A 21,152-nucleotide genomic window follows, 5' to 3' on the forward strand; every position below is an offset into this window, starting at 1 on the left:
CACGTGACTTGTAACATAGTTCTTCCGTTCCTGAGTGAATCCCTGTTGTTCCCGTGATCCTGCAGTACAAATGTCCTGTCCTAGCCGTTCGACGCCCAAGTGGGTCGGTTAGCTGTTATCCTTGCATAACGGGTCGTAACAAGGTAGCAATTTCCCAGAGTCCTCACCTGGCGTAAAAGTGCAGCATGCAAGCCGCACAGAGCTGCAAGAGAGGACATAAGCGACGGTGAAGCTGGCCCGCCAAGTTTTCGCCTTCCCAGACGTCACCTGACTAAGCTGGTGGGATGAAAAGCTAATCTCTCTAGGCGCCGCGTGTGATGTCGGATTCACGAGGGGGTAATCCGCTGACACCTCATCATCAGAGTCCAACCAAGTACATTAAATATTTTCAGCGTCGTCGCTTTCCTGCTTATCGGTCGACCGAACAAATAATGACCATGGAGACGACTGCCAAGCTCGCCGTCCTCATCGACGCCGACAATGCCCAGCCTACTGCGGCCCCCGCTCTGCTCGCTGAAGTCGCCAAATATGGCACCGCCTTTGTGCGACGGGCCTATGGTGACTGGACCGGCACCAGCCTCAAGGGCTGGAAGAACCAGCTCCTCACACAGTCGATCCAGCCGATTCAGCAATTTGCATACACCCAGGGAAAGAACGCGACGGACACCGCTATGTTAATTGAATTGATGCTATGGACCTACTCTACACGAACCGCTTCGATGGTTTCTGTCTCGTTTCCAGCGACAGCGATTTCACACGGCTAGCAGCGCGCATCCGCGAGTCCGGTCTGGTTGTATACGGCTTCGGGGAGCATAAAACGCCCAAGCCCTTCGTCTCAGCATGCGACAAGTTCATCTACTTCGAGAACCTTGCCTACGATGAGCAGCTTGCAGTGCCACAAGAAAGCGCCGCCATTGTTGAACCACTCGACCAAGAAGCCTCTTCAAGCACGGTCAAGAGTGACATCCCCCTGGAGAGACTGTTGCGAATGGCGGTTGAGGCCGCGTCGGACGATGAGGGATGGGCCAATCTGGCCAAGGTTGGCGCACACATCACCAGGCAGTTTCCGGATTTCGATCCACGCAGTTTCGGATATCTCAAGCTTAGCGATTTGGTCATTGCTACCGGTGTGTTCGATATTGATCGTCGCTGTCCTGGAGAGGGCAAGGCGACGGTCATCTACGCGCGCGCCAAGCGCTCGAAGCATGTAAACGATGCCAGAATGACGAGTCCATCGGAAACCCTCATCTAAGTCACTATGTGGTGGTCAAGGAGACTAGCCTGGGTTGGGGTGAAGGAAAAGAAGGGTCCTCATGTTTCCTTTTAGTCATAAAGTCTACCATGAAAATCTTGGCTGACTCTACCACATCTTCTTGACCAAGACATATTTCGATGCATTCGCGCCGATATCGAGGGGAAAGGAAACTCATGTCAATGCAGAATTCCGCGACTACCTATTGAGTTACATGCCTGATCAAAATGGCAAGCTGTATTTGCAATTGCTCCCAGGAGAGGAAGGTGCGTTCAATCAACTGTGTCCGAGCTAGGTAAGGTACCTAAGCATTGAACGGGCAGGATTGACCCCGTCTACGTAGCAACATTGAATGCGATATTGATGCCGCCTAGAATGCAATATACTAGGCCATGAAAAAAACAAGTTAAAGACTCGTTAGGATCAAGCGCGCACTAGTATGCCTGAAACCTTTAGTCACCGATCAAGATTCACTAACAATCACGATACGCATACGCCACCCATTCGAATGGGAACATACATCAGGGCTTCAACAGATGTAATGCATTCTAATTTGAGGACGCATAGCACTTGTGGTAAGACCATTTGTTAAACCATCAGAGATGCTGTTCTGCAATTCCAGTGGTACACCATCACAGATTTCCTCCTCAAATAATAGGATCAAACGTCCCGACGATCGACAACGCGACGAGGAAGACCAGAAACACCCCAAGGACACAGGTCTTAAAATCCGAGGCCATATTCTCTTGGATCTCTTGATCATCGAAGTTGTAATCAATGATGCAAAATCCCTCATGAAGGACGGTCAGATTTTGTCCGTTGGTCAACAGGCAGATTTCCCTGAAAATCCATTGGGACAGCATAGGATTTGCCGGGGTGAAGAGGTACTGGGGGGGTATTTCACACCACTGAGAGCAGTTGTTGTGGACGTGAACTGGGTTTGGGTAGCAACATGCCACCATCTGAGGATCGGTCGCGCCGGGGCTGGGTGCCAAGAGGGCTGCGGCAGGTGTTTTGTTCCGCCATTCAGGTAATGAGGGGATCATCTCCAAAGAGCATGAGCCATTAGGGGAGGCCATTTGACAGAATGACTGCAAAAAGAATAGCGCGTGGATTTCGTAGACTAGAGAAGCAGGCCAAGAGGATGTGTTGTTGTAATGGCTTCCAGTAGACGCAGTTGCTGGCAGAGAGGATGACCAGCCAAAATATGAGTTAGACGATGGCGGGATAGGTGACTGATATAGACCAAGGTGCGGAGGCCTAGGGCAACTGTGAAGGTAAGGGAACTGGCGCCCGGGAATGTAGTAAGGTTGTGTCTGAGGCTTCGCCAAGATGGATTTCGCCAAACATTGCTACAGATGGTGGCTTTGTTTGAAAGTATGTATGAAATCTGTGGCACTTGCTCATTCTCCCTGCAATAATTCTGTTTGGAGACGTCTAGAACATGCTATAGATGCGATTGTTTGGTTTCAGTCAGTTATGGTCACAATTCTGTCTCAAACCCTACTTGCAGTGGCAGGCAGAGACAACTAGCCCCACCAAGACGGCAAAGTTAGCCCGATAGCGGCATGGCATTCCATTTGAAATGGGAGAGGAAATGCGAGTGATGACTGTCTGAGTTGCCTGAGTTTTCTTCTTACAGTGGTGTAAAGGATCATAAGATTAATACTTCAAGCTCACTTTCTCATATGGGCATCTTATGGCTCTGAACCAGTGTATCTCTATTTGATGTAGGGTTTCTCATTTGTTTCTTCTTTTTGCATGTCTACTATATTGGCCTGTTAAGGCAGTAGTGTAGTAGAGGTTGGCAGAAACCACGAGAACTGAGTCCCTTATCTGCCACAGTCTACACGAAGAGTCAAACATTCTACAATCCTTGTCAAAGCTGCCTCCACTGAATTGATGTTGAGTTGTTTCGAGACTTAAAGAGATAAACCAAAACGGGTAATGAAATGGCAGTAGAAATGACAGCGACAAAGACGACAACGAAGAAGACAGCGGAAACAAAGAATAGCGAAGGATAACAAGACCCTGAACTGCCTTCCCAGTTCCCTTTAGGAAGCCACCGAGTCAGAAGAAATCTTGACTATGGAGTGAACAGTGTCTGATTGAAGCTGAAACCTATCTGGACTAAGAAGTGAGAAATGAAGAACTCGTGATTGGGTGGGTTTTGGTACATAGCCTTGTTAACATGATAGATCATGCATCTGACCAAACAAATTTCGCATGTGGTCTGCTCCTTGTTCAACGCTACAAGTATTCATGTGTGAAAAGGCATGAAACCAATCGAAAATGACTCAAATGACGATGGATCTTCTCTTCAATGGGATATTTCCCAAAAGCTCATCGGCCTGAGCATTTCTTGCGTCAGGTTCAGCAGCCATCAACAAAGGACCAAAAGCAGCACTGCAAAAGGAAACATTGAGACAGTCCAAACCGACTTTCGTGACGCCGGAGGTTGCATGGGTCCTAAACCATTTTGATTTTCGTCCGTTCTCAAATATAAACTAAAAATCCTTGTGGCAGCCCAGCATATGTATAAAAGATGCTGCGTCCGCATCCTAACTCGTAGACTCTGCTTCGTCGAACAATGCATGGCGCCTTCAGTCACCCTTACCGAGTTTGTCCGCAGGCAAATTTGGAGAGTTTTTTGATAGACGGGTCGATCGTAACATCACTCGGTCAACTTCCGGCTGTGCCAAACTTGGGCACCGTGAAGCCGACTGCGCTCAGCCAATGAATGGCAGCGCTTCAGCCGCCCGGCTAGCTCAATCGGTAGAGCGTGAGACTCTTAATCTCAAGGTTGTGGGTTCGACCCCCACGTCGGGCTCAATTCCCGTCAGCGGTTGACAAGCGTACTCTTTTTGTTTTTTCCGCTTTTTGGCAATTGTTCGTTCTCCCATGCAAGCATCTTGCTCATCGATTATTTTCCACGCGCGTGCGTTAGCATCTCGTACGACACGGCATTTGATAAAGTTCTTTCTATGTGTCCACTTAATACATGGGTTGGATCAAGAGATTGACTTATGGAGCTAATATTTACCTTCTCTGTCCCAATCCTACTTATATTTAATGATCCTTGACCTTCACTGGTGTGTTCCATCTCCCGCCCCGACGTCTTAGATTTGCTAAAGTGGGCATCCGCTATGAAGATACCAGTGGTCATCGAAATGCGTTGCGTCTCTTTAGAAGGGATTGTCTTAGAGAAATTATATCCTAGGATGATGCCTTCCGCACAGTGAGGAATTCTTCGGACAACGCTTCGAGCAGTATGACTGGCTCAAAGTAGAAGCTGGTTGGCCGTATTTTTCAGAGATAGCACAGTACTCCAGTCCGCGAGGCATCCATCTCTCCAGATGTAGACGAAGCTCACACGCTTCTCGACATATGTGACCTGGGTCGGCCAAGCGACGCCCTTGCCTCGCTGAAAGAGAAACGGAGCCGTGTCGCTTTCTGTGTATCGCATAGAAGTGGTGATTGGTCAAACCCAAGCAAGTGCTGTCGACTTTATGGAGAAAGTCCAGTATACAAAGATATATATCAGTTGGAAGGCCGCTGAATGTCAGGCTCGTGCTCAGTGAGAGATTGTCGTTATTTTCTGGTATGTCTTTTGATACCAATAGGTTCGGAAGCATTGAGATGGGGTGGTTGTGATGAACACTGAGGGTTCCACTGTTGTGCATCGATTCAAACAACACACTACTGCCGCAGTGACCTTCAAGATTCTTTGACTGATCCATCTAGGTGAATTGAGACATCAAACAAGTTGGGTAAGATGATAATGGATGTGTTACTGGATGAAAATTTTTTAAAGTTCCGCAGGTTTGTGAGACTGCTGTCGTCGTGGCCAAAAAGGTGCCAACTTTGATATTTGTGAGCAACACTGTACACAGATACATGGGAAACAAGAACGACCCTTTAAAACAATTATGACCGTAGACCTCGCTGGGCTGCCTTCGACTCACCGAAAACGATTCCGTTACCCCGCATCGTGTAATTCGTGGGTGTATGTCAGGGCAAAACACACGATGAGGCGTCGAGGTCTTGGCCCAATGGCAGTCACGATAGTTGTACGCCCAACTATCACGTGTGTAAGCCCACGAGACCCATCCAGCTCGCCACCACAATGGCCTAACAGAAGGTCTACGTGTAAAAGGAGGCTCTGTCGGTAATATCGTGAGTTTTTACAACAATATGTAAAACATCACGATAATTCGCCGGAGATGCCAATGATCAACCAGTAATACTTCCTAAGGCAGAACTATCATTATATACATACTGCAAGGTTGGTTCCACGAACCAGGAGTATCGCCGCCGCGGGATGAGACAGGCGAGTGGTTGTGCGAGATCGCCACCTTTGTATCTGCCGGAGAAGGCTAGCGGTCCCCGCGCCCGGTTGATATCGTGTAACATCAACGGCCAAACGGAGGGCGAGGCTTCGTCGGCACACATGACCTCTTCCTGAGCTAAAGTACCCCACACTGAAAACGCCTTGGAAGTGCACTTTGAAATGTGAGTTGCGATACACGATGTATCAGCCGCAGCTCTGTTGCGTGACGTCTCAAAAGTCCTCCGGGCGCTTGTAGAGGCGTCTGCGAGCCTTTATGACTTCATCTCCCGTCATCCGAGACGTGAACACTCCGACAAGCTCGTAGCCAGCCATGTTGATCTCCCTAATTGATTTTCTAGGGTTGTAGATGAACGTTGTTTCTCCAAAGAATCGCACCGCAGAGGGCTTGCGTTCTCTCGGGTGACTTCGCGATGACTGGAAGTATCTCCTGTTTGCATCCTCGGCTGTGACGCGTCGCTCGTACTCTGTGACTTGCCAATTACGCATGTCTTCGAGATATCTTGTGCGCGGCACGCCCTCCTCGGCTTCGCGGGATTCGTGATCTGCAGGACGAAGGGTTAGCGTGTTCAATGGAAGGAGGGGCCAAGGAGGCGAGAGACACACAAAACAAGCCGCCGGACTCGGTGCCCCAGTACTTTCGACTCGTGAGAGCCTTATTCTTGAGACACGACCGACGCGGTGTCGTGGGTGTATAAATGCGGTAGCATGCCATCGTCGCAGCAAGGGCAAGATGTGGAGAGGAGAAAGATGGTGAAGATTTCAGGAAGCTGGAGGCTTAATGACGCAAATTTGGGCTTTGCGGGGAATGCAAGGACGTAGAACAGTTGGCTTTGATTCAAGAGAGAGAAAGAAGGATTGATTTCTGGAAGTCGTTGTTTTGGCGCGGTTGACAATGACGGATTGTTCGCACAAACAAACGCTACCGTGGTTTGGACAGCAACAACTGGATTGTTCCAGAGATCAAAGAAAACTGAGAGAAACTCTGAGCTCGCGAGACAGAAAAAACGCGTTTAAGTAATTTTATTTGGCTGATCGCTCCCACCGTGCTCGACGGGCGCGTCAAGTGAATTGGGAATTGCCTCATTCAGATGGAATCGAGTCAGCAACTCTACTTCCGTCCCAGCTCCCGCAGAACATTGCCATAAGTAAATGCTCAACGCTTGAATTCAAGTGCCCTTGCGCTCATATCTTCCGCTCCTGTCATTCCCATCGCTAACGAGTTCACGGTCACCCGGACATTCCCTTAAAACCAGTCAGATGGTGACAATCAGACGGTCTCTTCAACAGCTTGATCTGCACCCCAAGCGAAGTCTTCATACCCTTGGGCGTCTCTGCCAGAGGACCGCTTTCGTTCGTCGCCTTGCGCTCCACGTCCACCTCATGGAGATCATCAATCCATGCTACTAAGCGGTCTTCTTCCTCGAGCTGGAGAAGCTCGTGATATTGAGGCGTATCCGAAAACCTTACGCGGGTTTCCCTGGGCTTTTTTTGAATATCGGTATACTTGTCGAGGAAGTCTGCATTTGCATCTTCGACAGCACATCGTCGACGGTAGGCCATCACCTGTTGATTCCTTCTGTTTTGGAGAACAAGACGTGGGTCCAGACCAAGCTGCTGCTCTGATGATCCAGCATCTGTATTCCAGTTAGTGAATGACGGCTTTGACTTAGTTTTGAAAGGGGGCTTACAGTAGTAGCCCCATCCCACTGTGGCTACAGGACTCTTCCCCAAGGGAAAGTCGACAGCCGTTGTTTCAAGTGAGTGTGCCATTTGGGCAAGCCTTTTGGCGATGAAAGTTGTGACAATGCCAAGCGATGTAGCAAACACGATGGTATAGATCATGCTTGCACAACGGCAAGTCGTCTTTGCGTTTTTGAGGTGTGCGTTGGTGCTGTAGCGACTGGAAAAGTGATTTGGATGGTGATATGAAGATCAATGATAGAAGCAGGATTGTTTGGATTGTTTCGATGGACATTAAAAGGCTGGATTCCGAGACAAACGATCTGAGGCACCCTTCGACCCAGCGTTGTAAATACAGGTTCATGTTGCGCTTCATTTCTATCTTGCAAAATCTGATTTTTGAGGAGTATACTAGCGGATCCATGGTCATCGCAGAGGTTAATTGCAGTGCAGCCCAATCATTTGCGGCATGGACACAATGGTGTCGCGCTGAAGAGCCCGCATCCGAACAGGTCACGGACTTGACGCATCGGAAATACGTGGGCGGTGCAAGCATAACTTCGAATCATTGCTCAAATTAAGACTCAAAAGAAGTGATCGGGAGGTCTCCTAGCACAGCATACCTTCCTGCTTGTGTGTTCTTGTTGATCAACCTGTCTTTATTACTGCGCAAGAGTAGCTTCATTGTTAATCGGAGATTTGGTAGCAAATTGTATCTGTAGAAGGTGCCTATTCACAAGTACCAAGATGGGGTGATCTCTGATGAGCGTGAAACCGCTACGGGTAAGAAATCAATATGTTGAGTTGAATTAATGCTTCACAGGGTTTTGGTTGAGGTCGAGTCTTCTTGGGTTTTCATTTTTTGAAGAATTCTTTTGTGAATACTTGTATGACCAGGGATACATGAGAGGTCCCCCTTACTCCAACCACCCCCTACATATCTAGTAAACTACCCTCAACTACTGCCCCATCGAGCTACAGTGCTGCCTTGAGTTCCGCCAACAGGCTCTCTTGCTTTGGATGGTTCAACCGGTTTACTTCGCGATATTGGGGCTTCTTGGGTTTTGTCAGACGGTTGTTTGTCATCAAACTTAGCAGCAAAGGATATGGCAAAACTCTCCATTAGCGTTAGCAACGAAAATGTTTGTCTACGCGTCGACTGCAGTCGACTATGAATAGGTTACAGAACTTGAAGGCCAAATAAGCTTCTTTCGGAGCCATCAAGCGCTGCCGGTGGGAGCCGTAACCTTCGGCCTCGTTTCTGCCGACCGCCGAATTGCGATCATAAGCTATTAAATATTGAGCACAAACCAGGGCCTGATCGACGCTCACACCATGCACCCCGTCGCGAAACAGAACATGGCCATTTCCCGTTCGGTCCTTGGCCCCCAAGATCAATCACGTTCGCCTTGGCAATTTCTACATCATGGCGGCTTCTGGCGATGGGGTTGCATCGGCTCTGGGATTGAGCTCGTATCTGCCGAATGAGGGGTTCTGGCATGCCAAGGCGGACTAATTCAACACTTTCTTGTCAGGACCGCTCTCCACAATTTGGTCTCGGGAATCTTGTGCTTCAGCCCGAAGTCAATCGGCCTTTTTCAGGCGCAATAGAAAATGACAAGGCAGTCAGTAGGTTGGAGTGCAGAATGTCCCGACTTGCTAGCGATGCCAGAGGCAACAACGCAGAGTCATGAGATTAAAAAACGCGGGGGATGGCGGATCGTGCAGGAGCCCACTTAATAGAGTCTGCCATTCCATACGACTGGTCTAATTATCTGCCCCTGATAATGCGTGCGGTCAATTTAAGAACCGAGAGCCTAGACACCAAACCCGATGCTTCCAGACTCAAGAACCTTGCCTACACTTTGAGTCGAGAGATGAACTTCGGATGGCGTTCTTCTCCTCCCGGACTAAGAGTGGGACTTTGACTTCGTGAGACAATCGTAAGTGGCTTAGGCCTGAAGTAAAAGATTTTGTCAATTTGAGACGTTTCCCCTGGATGGCGACATATTCACCGTACTGCCAAGGATTCATATTTCGTTGGATAGAGTGTCACGCTTCTCGATCTCTGCGAGGCAACTTGAGAGCCGAGCCACATCCGTCATTTAAAGGCACGAATCGGAGAGTGCAAAAGAAGAAAGAAAACAGGCTTACTCTGTATTCGGCGGACTCGGGTTTCATTCGCATAGAGAGCTGCCAGAAATCAACGACCACGACAGCCAAACAAGCGCTGCTGGACCGCCAATGAGCGATGCCAAGCCCCCAAACTGGTGTAATGCCAAGAGTCAACATGTGAGCCAAGGTACGGAAGTTTCAAAGGCATGAATCAGGAAGGTCAAGAATTTAGAGTAAGCAAGCCACCAAGAACAAACTAGCAGCTCATCTGTCTGTTTGCCCCTGTGAAAGTTCCATTCGTGTAGCACTCGACCGACCTGGGCGCCCTAGACTGGCGTACAGCTCGTGAACACCTGAGTGACCCCGGGTGGTCCGGAGTCCACGGTGAGCAGCGCCGAGCCGCGCCCAAGCTCGTGGCAAATGAATGCGGAGGATGCATTGCCGGTTCAAGGGGCCGGCCCAATTTCGTCCTCCAACGAAAGTGCTCCTTACGGGCGCATCTGCTGAGACTGGTGCGCATCTGGGGAAGACAATTGTGCGTCTTCGCCGTCTCCACTAGATCGCAAAATGATATAAACAAGCCGCCGTGTCGTTTCCCGGAAGTGGGCAGAAAGATCATCACCCACGATCCTTCACACCCCCTTACCTTTCAGCCGTCTGGAATCACTAATACAATGGCCAAGTTTTTCATTCTCACGGCGGTGCTGGCGCTCGCCTCATCCGTCGCCGCCCAGTGCGGCTCCGGCACCCCGGACGCCCGCGTCACCGGGTCCGGAAGCTCCTTCACGGCCACCAAGGGCTCAAGCAACGTCTACACCGGCTCCGACTACCGCGCCGCCATCCAAGCCGCCCTCGACTCCATCTCCTCCGGCCAGCGTGTCTCCGTCATCGCCTCGGGCTCCATCGGCGCCAATACCATCACCATCGCGAGCGGCAAGATCTTCGAGGGCTGCGGCACCATCAACGTTGCCACTCGCTCCGGCCGCGGCGCCATCGAGTCTACAAACACCCAGGGCGTCCAGATCCCCTACCTCACGATGACGGGCAACCCGTACTTCGGACTGCGCTTCAGCGGAACAAAGGATCTGACCCTTGGCGCAATCACGATGAACCTCAGCGGCGGCCTCGGCATCCGCTTCGACCGTGACTTGGCCGCCAACTCCAACGTCAAGATGGGCGTCATCCGCGTCACCGGCGCCGGCAGCCACGCCGTCGAGACCTGGAACATTGACGGCCTGACCATCGACCAGGTCATCGCCCGCAACGTCGGCGAGTCCGGACTGCTGCTCCAGAAGACGACCAACGCGCGCGTCGGCCTCGTCGACGGCAACAACGTCGGTGCCGGCACCGGCTACGGCACCCTGCGCTTCGCGAACAACAACGGCCAGAACCCCAACGGCAACTACAACACCAACGTCTACATCGACAAGGTCGTCTCCCGCGGCGGCGGCCGTGGCGTCTTCTGCGTCTCGCAGTCCGGCGCCGCCGTCATCACGTCCGTCGACCTCGCCAGCAACGGCAACAACGCCATCCTCATCGAGAACTGCTACAACCTCTCCATCCGCGGCGGCACCGTCAACGGCGGCGGCGAGGTTCGTCTTGCTGCGCGCTCCGAGTTCCCCAACAACCGCGACATCTGGATCACCCTCAAGGTCGACGGCACCACCGTTCGTGAGTCGCCCTGTGGTGAGAACACCAACTGGACCCTCACCGGCAACGGCGCGAGGAACATCTGCTAAGCGCAGGGATACGCAAATCGGGTGTCTTCATTTCATTAGTACATTATTCCTTTTTTGGCTTCGAAGCCATTGTCCATAATTCCTTTTTGGCTCTTGGTGGTGCTCGGTCGCACCAAGAGGCTGCAAAAATACTGAGCGGATCATTCTTTGTGACGGGGAGTAAACGTCTGGCTGGAGATCGAACATGAATTTTGCTAGTCAGAATAAAAGGTTGCTGCCACTGAATCAGCATGCTTCGCTTCCGTCTTCGGGTCTCTTCCCGCTGTGGGGGTTTGATGTGTTCTCCAGCGAGTTGCACCAATCATCGTCATCGAGTCTGTGGACATGGTGGATTTAGTGTCGGTCATCTCGGGCCGAAGCCTAAATCTCCCACTTGCGGTGGATCCTTGAATCATTTCAAGCTTCACAGTGGTCGCTGAGACCACAGAGTTGCATCTTTGAACAGCATCCGCGCGGGAAAGATGTTGGCTAACCTCGTAAATCCACCGCCGGCAGAACCTGGCGTCATTCCTGTGCATGCGCTCAACGGAAATGTTGTCGATCACAGCTGAACAAGGAAACATTAAGCACCACTCACGCTCTCAACTGTCAAATCGTCGTAACAAGCTTACAGGGCCTTATGGCAGCCGCCGGGGACTCTCCGCATCTACTCCGCACGACCATTCAAAAACAACATGGACGTTGCGCCATGTCAACCAACATACCTCGGGTCTTACCAGCCTCCGCGACCGGGCAAGGTGTTTAAACTTGCCTCATTCGGCAGTTCGAATTTTCACATCGCTATGAAGGTCGTCTGATAAACCCCAGAAAGCAGCAATCAGCTGGTTTGGGGCCCCGCGATGAGACAGCTGAGGAAACTGGGTCAATCCGTGTTGTTCCGACGCGACGTTCAATCCATATAAGACTTCATGATGCCAACTTTCATGATATTTTCTACACGCGCGATAAGGCCCGTTTGTTTTTGATAGCCTTTGAACCCGACAGGCAAGATGTTGGCCCGGATCAAGAATGATCCCCTCTACCAGGACCTCAACTGGCGCCTGATGCTCATCGGCTGCGTCGCCAACCTCGGCGCGATGGGCTTCGGCTTCGACAATGGTAACTTGAAACAAAGTGGGAGGAGAAATACTGAAACTAACAATGACAGGCTGGTGGGGAGGTGCGCTCGGCCTATCGCAGTTCCAAAAGAAGTATGGCGAATATGACGACGCTCTCGGCCGGTACGCGATCCCCGCTACGAAGACGTCTGTCGGAACGGGAACGGGCTCGGCTGGTATCATCATCGGATGCATCCTCGCGCCCTTTGTCACTTCGAGGTTCGGTCGCAAGAAGTCCTTCTTGGTCATCTCTGCTCTGATGGGCACCGGCGTTGTGCTTGAGTCGTCTGCAGTTACGTCCTTCTGGCAATTGGTGGTTGGGAGAATTATGGTCTATGCGGGCATGGGACTGGCATCGAACCTGACGCCCATGTACCTGTCTGAGTGCTCTCCTCCGAGGATTCGAGGTAAGTTGATAGCCGATGAAAGCAAAAGATACCGAACTGACGGTAAACAGGTGCCTTTCTGGCACTCTACAGCTTCTTCCTCTCTTTCGGTGTCTTCATGGCTGCGATTGCAGTCTATTTGTCGCGCACTAGGAATGATCAATGGCAGTACCTGTTAGTATTCATACGGACTCAACGACTGCCATCAGTTGCTAATTAACAACACAGAATTGTGATCTTGTGCCAGCTCTTCGTCCCATTGGGCTACGTCGTCATGTACCCATTGATGCCGGAATCTCCCCGGTACCTCATCTACCGCGGAAAATACGAAGAAGCTGAGGAGGTTCTCAAGAAGCTTTCGAACCACCCCGAGACGATCGCACAAGAGGTCCAGCTCCTCAAAATCCAAGTCGAGGAGCAGCGCGAGCTGCACAAGGCCACATCTCTGAAGGACTGCTTTAAGGGCGTAAATCTGCGTCGTACAATCATTGCTATGAGCGTGCAGATTCTCCAGCAGGCGCAGGGTGTCTCGTTCATCCAGAACTTCATCGTCACCTTCATGCAGCAGCTTGGATTCCCCGACTCCCTGCGAACGAACGTCATGGTCACCGGATGCGGTTTCGCGGTGCACTTCATTACATTCTTGACTTTTGATAAGCTTGGTCGTCGACGATCGCTCTCTCTGGGCGCGGTGCTGCTTGCTGGCATGATGCTTGGTACCGGCGCCGCGACTGCGACCGGGTCTGCGGGCCACTACTCTTCGGCGGTTGCCAATGCTGCCGCTGCTCTCCTTATTCTCTGGTAAGCGAGGTTTCCTGGTTCAAGAGATTGTAGATCATTTTGATTGACCAAAAATTAGGTACTCGATCTACGGAATAACGTGGGGCCCCGGATGCTGGGTTGTCGCAGGAGAGATCGGCACCGGCCAGCTTAGAGAAAAGACTCTGTTCCTCGCGTCTATGGGCAGTTTCCTCACGTCGGTACCGATCAACTTCGTCAACCCCTACGTTCAGGCCAAGCTTGGCGGCGGTGTCACATTCATTTACGGTGCCTTCTCGGTTGTCGCAGCCATCTGGGTGTTCCTGATGGTCCCCGAGACGAAGAACCGCTCGCTGGAGGAGCTTGACGAGATGTTCCAGGCCAATGTGAAGACCAGGGAGTTCAAGAAGTACGTGTCGACTGGCTTGGGTGCCCAGATCACCATGGCGGAGGATAAAGGTGCCAAGAAGATGGAGCTTGAGCAGGAGGAGGATGCGTGAGCAGGATGTTGTTGTTCCAACTAAAGAGCAATGCCTGAAGGGAACCACCAAGCTTTGAAGGCATATCATGCGTTGGGAAGTTCTTACAGTTATCATCTTCTAGTGAGCGTGTAGCTATGGAAGGTTCGATTATCACCACCCTCAATTCGATGCAGCGCAACGAATAAAAATGAACCTTTCCATCCCCATGGGTAGAGAAAACAAAGCTTTTCACGGCGATAGGGGGATTACTGTGTGTTGAGCTCTATGCTATCTCTGAACAATTGAATAGTCTATCTATTAAATGAGGGAGGGCTTGGATCCATGTTCAGCGCGGACATGTTGGTGGCACTACAGTTAAGCCTCCTTCAACATTTCAATTGATTAATGGCATGAGTTCTCAGTAGATCGATCAAAACGAACCATTGAACCAGTTATCCCTTTTTCTACGCAGAGCGACTTTCAATGGACTCCAAATGTGGCCAAGACATTGAATTCCAACTGTCAAATTCTGTATCTCTTGGTTGGCGTTTTCCTTGTTGGTTCCCATTTCAGCGCAGAGACAACCTAACAAAGGCCCCATGCATGAATTTAAGCCCCCCAAAGCCCCCTAAAACCAGCTTTGTCTGTACATAGTAGTGTTCGCTCGGATCCTGTGAGACAAGGGTGGCTATTCCTTCCTGTTTAATATGGGGATGGGCAGGGCTTGCCGAGGGGGCCGGAAATTAGCACGATATCGGCCGCCGCTGACAGTGCCTCGACCGAGCTTTGTTACAACGTGGTCCCAATTAAAACACACCGCATCTTCAAACGCCGACGACAACGACCATCACCAGCGCAGCCCCCCTTAACTCGGATATCAAGCCACACCACATCCTTCAATAGTATTCAACAGGGGGAATAAAGTGCCAGCCACCCCTCGCCCGCTCTCATTCGCAACAGCCCGCGGGATTGCTTTTTCCCCCTCTTGCGCCCACAATGCCCGGCCTTCTCGCCACGGCGTTACAATCGGCAACCCTCAAAGCGTCCGCCAACTTCACGGCCCAGATCGTCAACCAGCACCGGCAGGGCGGCGCCGTGCCGCTCGATGTCCGGCGCATCTTTGAGTTCGCGACGTTCGGCTTCATCCAGGGGCACATGAACTACTGGTGGCAGCATTTCCTCGAGGACCAATTTCCCAACTCGGCCAGCAAGGCAGCGGCCAAAGCGGCGGCCTCATCGTCATCGTCTATCGAAAAGGGGGAGGAGAAGCCGGAAAAGCCGGAACTGCTAGTTGTCGGCGGACAGCAACCACCCGCGGGGAAAAACTACTTCAATGTCGCGCGCAAGGTCGTGGTCGACCAGACGCTGGGTCTGTTCATGATGAACTCGGCCTTTCTCATCATCACGTCGGCGCTGAGAACGGGGAGCGCGACCATCACGTACCAGATCTGGAGCGAGAGGATCTTCGACTTGATCAAGGCGGCGTGGAAGCTGTGGCCGCTGGTGGCATTTTGCAACTTCTGCTTTGTGCCTGTCGGGTACAGGGCGCTGGTGGGGATGACGGTCGGCTTCGCGTGGAACATGTTTCTCACTTTTTTTCTGTCATGAAAAAGGCTGGTGGAGGCGGGGCGGTCATCATTTGCATTTGTATGAAAAGGCATAGACTTTTGTTTCTTCTTCTTCAGCTACTGCATAGCCTGTATTACAAGACTTCTGGGGGTACAGCGGCTCTGTTACATGTACGGTTTCTACGGCAAGATATCCTTTTTCACAATTCATCATGAGCTTCAGTCTTCTCAGCGGCCTTCGCAGCCGTCGAAGTCGCGTCGCCAGGCTTGGGCCCCGGGATGGTGAAGACGATGCGGCGGTATGAGACCAAGGCGCCGTCCGAGACCTCGAGGATGAGATGCAAGTGCTTGTCATCGTTGGGGTGGCGGTTACGGCCCTCGGCGCGGAGGACTTCCTTCGACGGCATGGTGACGGTGATGATGGGCGAGGTCGTGTCGCTAAGTTCAAGCCTGCCAACATCCCGTCCGGGGCTGTTGTTGTTGGAAGAAGGCTCCAGGTACTGCCACCACTTGTACGTCAGGTCTCCTCCGTCCGGATCGCATGACTCCCTCGCATCTAGCCCAATCTCCTGCTCCTCCTTCACGATCATCTTCACGACCCTGCGGGATTTGTCCCCGTTGAGTACGACAACTGGAGGGTGAGGGGCCTCGGAGAACTCGTAGCTGCCGCTCCACTTCATACGCGCGGCGAAGTCGTTCTGGAACGCCTCGCGCCACCTCCACACAGTCGCCTGGGCGCTCATGATGGTCTTGCCCGAGTCCTTGATGACGTCCACGCTGTCCGCAAAGTGTCCCTCGCCATATGTCACCGGGCCGTAGCGACCTCCCCATGAGCCCCATTCAGGGTGCTCGGGATCCGACAGACCGTTAGGGATGAGGTACAGCAAGGAAGGCGTGTCTCCTTCGACAATGAAGTCGGCATCGGGATACTTCCCGCCCAGGGCGCTGACGCTCTGAATGTTCTCCTTGATCCAATCGGCCGCCACAACATCCTTGCTGGCGAGACTAGGGAAGTTGTAGTACTCCTCACCCGAGATTCCTCCCCAAGCAGCCAGGGCGTAGCGGTTGAAGTGGTGGATGCTGGCGATGAAGAAGAGTTGTGGGAAGTTTCTCCGGATCCAGGAGCCCGTGTTGTCCTGGTCGGAGATGCTGTAGGCGCGCAGCTTCGAGACGAACTTATCAATCTCGTCTTGTGACCTCGTCGCGTTGACGTGCCACAGCGCCTGAGCCAGGACGGACGCACCGCCCCAAACCGGAATCCAAAGGGGTTCGTCCGAGGCATCGACCGCCTTCACCAGCCTCTCGGAACCGTCGCTGTCCTTGCCCTCACCGACACCATCCATCCCATAGATAGGCAGTCCAGAAGTGATGAGGCTCCTCAGATAGCTGGCTTCGGGCCACCCGGATGCATGCTTCTCCAGGTTGGGCAGCACCTCCTCGTAGGCGTCGACGATGTCGTGCATCTGATCCGGGCGGGTGGTGTCGTTCAACCACACGCTCGTCGTAGCCACGAGACCTTCCACGCGGAGCTCATTGGAGTAGACGAGCAGTCGGACCAGAGACTGCGCGTCGTCGGGCTCATTGGCGATGTCGCTGAGGAGGAAAACGCGGGGCTTGTCGGGAGTTGCGGCCGTGCACTTCTCGGCGGCCAGGGTTGAGCCCACCGAGGACAGCAACACGGCTGCCGTTGTCAGAGTCCGCGGCAAGACCATGATGTTCAGCGAATATAATAGTGTCTTCTTGATCTTCCCACGTTCAGCAATTGTGATTGATATTTTTCAAACAAGTGAAAGTGCATTCAAATACGACGTGTGCCTTTCACTGTAACCACCGACGGCGGAAGCGAGCGCTTCAGATTACCCCTTTCGGTGGGGCGTAACATGCCTGTATGGGTCGATAGAGCCCCTCAGCTTTACGTCACCAGCATATGCCGAGCACGGCACACGGCGAGTTGGTTCTTGGGAAAAGAATTGGTCGAATTTTTTACCATAAATGTTTTCAAGGAAAGCTCAGTTCTCAATCGCAGTTGGAAGTGAAGCTCTGGGCGACTATTTCCTGACATGTTAACCGAGTCCGCGGGAATGACCCATGTTGCGCGGCAAGGGACTCTGGCGCAGTGTAAACAAAAGTGCCCGGACAGGGAGTTGATTCCGGAAAGACGGTATGACTGTAGTCGGTCTCCCTGAGTCGTCTATCGTAGATTCTAAACGACTGTGACTGGACGCAAATGTGATTCTCTATACGCCACTCGGTGTCCACGGGAAGCGCGCGATCGTCCGGTATCAAGCGTCCCCACAATCATGCTACACCCGCATCTGCATCTCTGGACTCACTTGCTCCCATTGCCTGCTAGGATGTCACTGTGTCGAAACAAATCCCGGTGCAAGCATTGATCGCCCTGCTCTTATTCACTGATAAATGAAATTGAAGTAGTTAGCAACACGAAGACTTCATGCCGAGCGGAATGAGATGGATATTGATGAAAGTAACGCATTATTATTGATCATTAATGAGAGGGGTAACATAGCGTCGCTCTAAGAAGTCTAATAACTCTGCTTTGGACTGTTGAATTTCATCCGTGGCTCATACGAGCCTATACCAGACTCTTTGGAATAATCGGTCCTTGCCGGGAAAGAGGAGGGGATTCTGGCACCATTGCCACTTCTCTGAAATCTAACAAGCTTTGGTGTCCCTGATATCCTCTGAACTGTTCTTCGTGATACAGTTGCTGGGGGCTCATAACATCTGAGTCAGTCGTTCCTGCTCTTGACGGTTGGCTGGGGTCGGTTACGTGAATCAAGTACGGTTTCCGGGTAGAGATGGAGGAAGTGTCGCTCCGTAGTAACAGTCTAGGAGTGAAGTGCTGGAAGAATTTTCTCAGCGTCGGCATGGAGCCGCAGATGATGAAAAGATTTGTTTCGACAAAGCTGATCATTCCAACGTCAGAATCCATAGGTGACATCAGAAGGAGTGGAAGGACGTACCTCCAGACGTTTGCGGGAGCACTATCCCACGACGGGTCGCTGCTTCTGAGAAGTTGTGGCAGGAGCACTAATTTGATGATGGAAGTCGATATCGTCCTGTGATGTTTAACCCATCAAATCTGACCAAACGCACCCCTGAAATCCACTCACATGGACCCAACTGCAAACATAGCCATGGCCCCCATCTTCTGGGCCATTCCCATCCGGAGACTGCATATCATCGGGATCGGCAAAACGAACAGCATAATGTCGGTGACAATATTTGCGATGGAGTTCGACATGTAGAGCGGATCGGCGTCGATGCAGGTGCCCCCAGATATCTTGATATCAAACCCCTTTCGTATGGGTTGGCACCGAACGATCATGACGAATGCGACACCCGCCGTAGTGGTGGCAACGAATAAAATCGAGGCCCAGACTGCAGCACGATACTTTTTCTGCGGAGAAAGTTGGAGGTATAGTACGAGAAGCGACAATTTGGCGAATCCATTACAAAGCACGAATAGAGGGCCAGCGACGTAGGTTATCTGGTGTGGCATCAGCTGCCTTGTTCACATGTAGTTGCAGGTCGTTGCGCGGGCTTTTCTCACCGCGAAGTATGTTTGGAATCGCGATAACGGCATCTCCCATGCGTGGGCACACATGCCTCCGGCAGCTATCGAACCTGATATCATCATCTTAATTAGCAGTTCTGGTTGTTGAACAATATCATGACTCACCGACGTATGCCGCCTGAATAGTGACAGATGCCATCTGTCGGGTACCATCATCAACCCGAGCTCACAAAACGTCCGCGGAGCACAACTCACCCAAGAAAGACACATAAATGCTGCTTACCTCGTCAGCAATTCATTCTTCATCATGTATCTCATGATGATGCTCTTGATTGGTTCCGCGCGATCCAGCTAAACTTTCACATGCGCACATGACCCCGCACACACTCACCATCGTCCACCTGGAAGCCGTTCGACAGCCAAATCTTTGTGTATAGTCTCTGTAGCAACGCGATGAGTGCGATCGGACCGCCGATTCCGAACACCAAGTAGTGTTCCAGCACGAGCTGCTGTTGCGGGTGGTCGAAGTCGACCACGTAGCCATCCGGCGGCTTCAAGAGGGTCACGGTGCCATTCATGACCGGAAACTCGGACATGGTGTTTGCATTGAAAACATGGCCTGCCTTTCCCCAACGCCTTTGAGGTGCGGAGGCGAGCATGAGTCTATATCCTGTGGGATGCGGTTGGCCAGTGCATCCTCCATCGGTGAAAGTTTCCTGGGCTGCCCCAAGGCCTCGGTCTAGTCCCCACTTGATGGGCAAGTCGGAGGGTTAAAAGCTGCCGTGGGACTGATTCATCCAGTCGTAGTCCCTTGCCGACAACCTTACGAGTAAAACGGCCGAGCAGAAGTTTGCCAATTGTTTAGACGTCAGTTCGGATCCCCCATTTGCTACTGATTTTATCCCATGAGCTACCAGACGATTTCCCCTTCGGCACTTGTTTACACCACACAACAAGACACTGCATATGATTCATCATATTTCATTCAATACAGAATACCTGATTCAAGACGCCCTGACCCTATCCAAGCTCTGCTTAGAGTTCACATAACTCAGATCAAAAGTCTTGGCGCACGTGTCGTGGCCCTCGTTGTCCTTCCCAAGAGAGGCTACAGTTTCGTTCACGGACGACAGACCGCCTTCCAGTCTAAACATTGAGTTTCTCAAACAGCTCAATCATTCGTGGAAATTCCAAGGCAAACTCTGTGAGGGTGTCTGATTGGTGCCCGAGGCCTCTGTGATTGGCTCTGACGATTCTGTCCGGACTCGGGATAAGGTTTGGTGCGTTTCTTCCACCGTTCCGTGTTCTGGGGCTCCCCGGTGAACACGGGCGCGTGTTTTCCTGGGAAGCGAGGGGGAACTATGAGATGAGCTTGTTTGAAGACGAGAGCCAAGTCGAAACTCAAAAGAGGAATCGTGTGCGGTCCCGCAACGCCCGCGCGCGGGGTGCGACGGTAAGTCGCCGCGGTGGGAACATGAGCCCAGCGTATTCCTGTACGAACCCGCCGGGCCCCCATACGAAGTTTTAGCCTTCGTTTTGACCGGAGTTCAACGACGGAGGTTAATTCAGACGCGATCGTAGAACATCCCTGCTACTGAGACGAACAATCGACGGGGCAGTTCGAGCAGCATGTCTGCCTGCCACAAATCTTGGCTGTTCCTCGCACAGATGCAGCACCCGCCTGTCAGTCAGGTTGAGACGAAAGAATGGCGACGTGCGGAGCTGCATGGATACATGAATACCCGCATCAATAGTACCGGCCCGCCACATCACCAATGTCAATATCATCAGTTGGATCAGTCCAAGATCAACGATGGTCACTTCTCAAATGAGAATGTCAGTTTTTCTGGCTGGGGAGCTACTGCTGCAGATTCATCAATCATGTCAAGGTTCAGTTCCTCTTCCCCTGGCGCAAACACCGTGTCTATTGGGTATCGTATTCGCAGCCGACGGGATGTCGCGCCTTCTTACGTCCGCATTTTTGCACGGACAAAGCGGTGTGACCCTGACGAGTCCCCGGGTATCGACGTGTGACGAAGGCGGTGCGGTGCAACTACTCGGACGCTGGATATGCAACACAAGATCTCCACGACCAATCCGGTGCGCGCTGGGTGACGAAGCGGCTGATTACGATTGACCTGGCGGACAGTAAGCGCTACAGCCCTCAAAAGAAAGCAGGGTCGAATGGGGGTGGGGAGTCAAGAAA

General features: G+C 51.9%; 7 protein-coding genes and 1 non-coding gene across 8 annotated transcripts; 5 read left to right on the forward strand and 3 right to left on the reverse strand.

The window, feature by feature from the left end:
* Positions 1-437: 437 nt before the first annotated feature.
* On the forward strand, positions 438-1,252 carry COL26b_011675 (uncharacterized protein; the record flags this gene model as incomplete). Its single annotated transcript, XM_053184337.1, has 2 exons — positions 438-673; positions 742-1,252. The coding sequence occupies 2 exons, from the start codon at positions 438-440 to the stop codon at positions 1,250-1,252; spliced, it is 747 nt and encodes a 248-aa protein (XP_053031683.1).
* Positions 1,253-4,009: 2,757 nt separating this feature from the next.
* Positions 4,010-4,082, forward strand: COL26b_011676. The gene has a single exon. It is a non-coding gene; the product is annotated as a tRNA-Lys (tRNA).
* A 1,731-nt stretch (positions 4,083-5,813) lies between these two features.
* Positions 5,814-7,163, reverse strand: COL26b_011677 (uncharacterized protein; the record flags this gene model as incomplete). Its single annotated transcript, XM_053184338.1, has 2 exons — positions 5,814-6,145; positions 6,923-7,163. The coding sequence occupies 2 exons, from the start codon at positions 7,161-7,163 to the stop codon at positions 5,814-5,816; spliced, it is 573 nt and encodes a 190-aa protein (XP_053031684.1).
* A 2,909-nt stretch (positions 7,164-10,072) lies between these two features.
* Positions 10,073-11,137, forward strand: COL26b_011678 (uncharacterized protein; the record flags this gene model as incomplete). The annotated part of the gene is made up of 1 exon (XM_053184339.1): positions 10,073-11,137. The coding sequence occupies one exon, from the start codon at positions 10,073-10,075 to the stop codon at positions 11,135-11,137; it is 1,065 nt and encodes a 354-aa protein (XP_053031685.1).
* A 989-nt stretch (positions 11,138-12,126) lies between these two features.
* Positions 12,127-13,879, forward strand: COL26b_011679 (uncharacterized protein; the record flags this gene model as incomplete). Its single annotated transcript, XM_053184340.1, has 5 exons — positions 12,127-12,235; positions 12,285-12,641; positions 12,692-12,794; positions 12,849-13,421; positions 13,480-13,879. 5 exons carry the CDS (start codon positions 12,127-12,129, stop codon positions 13,877-13,879), a joined length of 1,542 nt encoding a protein of 513 aa, XP_053031686.1.
* A 957-nt stretch (positions 13,880-14,836) lies between these two features.
* COL26b_011680 (uncharacterized protein) lies at positions 14,837-15,448 on the forward strand (the record flags this gene model as incomplete). Its single annotated transcript, XM_053184341.1, has 1 exon — positions 14,837-15,448. The coding sequence occupies one exon, from the start codon at positions 14,837-14,839 to the stop codon at positions 15,446-15,448; it is 612 nt and encodes a 203-aa protein (XP_053031687.1).
* Positions 15,449-15,608: 160 nt separating this feature from the next.
* Positions 15,609-17,120, reverse strand: COL26b_011681 (uncharacterized protein; the record flags this gene model as incomplete). The annotated part of the gene is made up of 1 exon (XM_053184342.1): positions 15,609-17,120. The coding sequence occupies one exon, from the start codon at positions 17,118-17,120 to the stop codon at positions 15,609-15,611; it is 1,512 nt and encodes a 503-aa protein (XP_053031688.1).
* Positions 17,121-19,305: 2,185 nt separating this feature from the next.
* On the reverse strand, positions 19,306-19,542 carry COL26b_011682 (uncharacterized protein; the record flags this gene model as incomplete). Its single annotated transcript, XM_053184343.1, has 1 exon — positions 19,306-19,542. The coding sequence occupies one exon, from the start codon at positions 19,540-19,542 to the stop codon at positions 19,306-19,308; it is 237 nt and encodes a 78-aa protein (XP_053031689.1).
* Positions 19,543-21,152: the final 1,610 nt, after the last annotated feature.

Source organism: Colletotrichum chrysophilum (assembly GCF_026319265.1).
Source record: "Colletotrichum chrysophilum strain AFK26 chromosome Unknown scaffold_148, whole genome shotgun sequence".
NCBI classification, from domain to species: domain Eukaryota; kingdom Fungi; phylum Ascomycota; class Sordariomycetes; order Glomerellales; family Glomerellaceae; genus Colletotrichum; species Colletotrichum chrysophilum.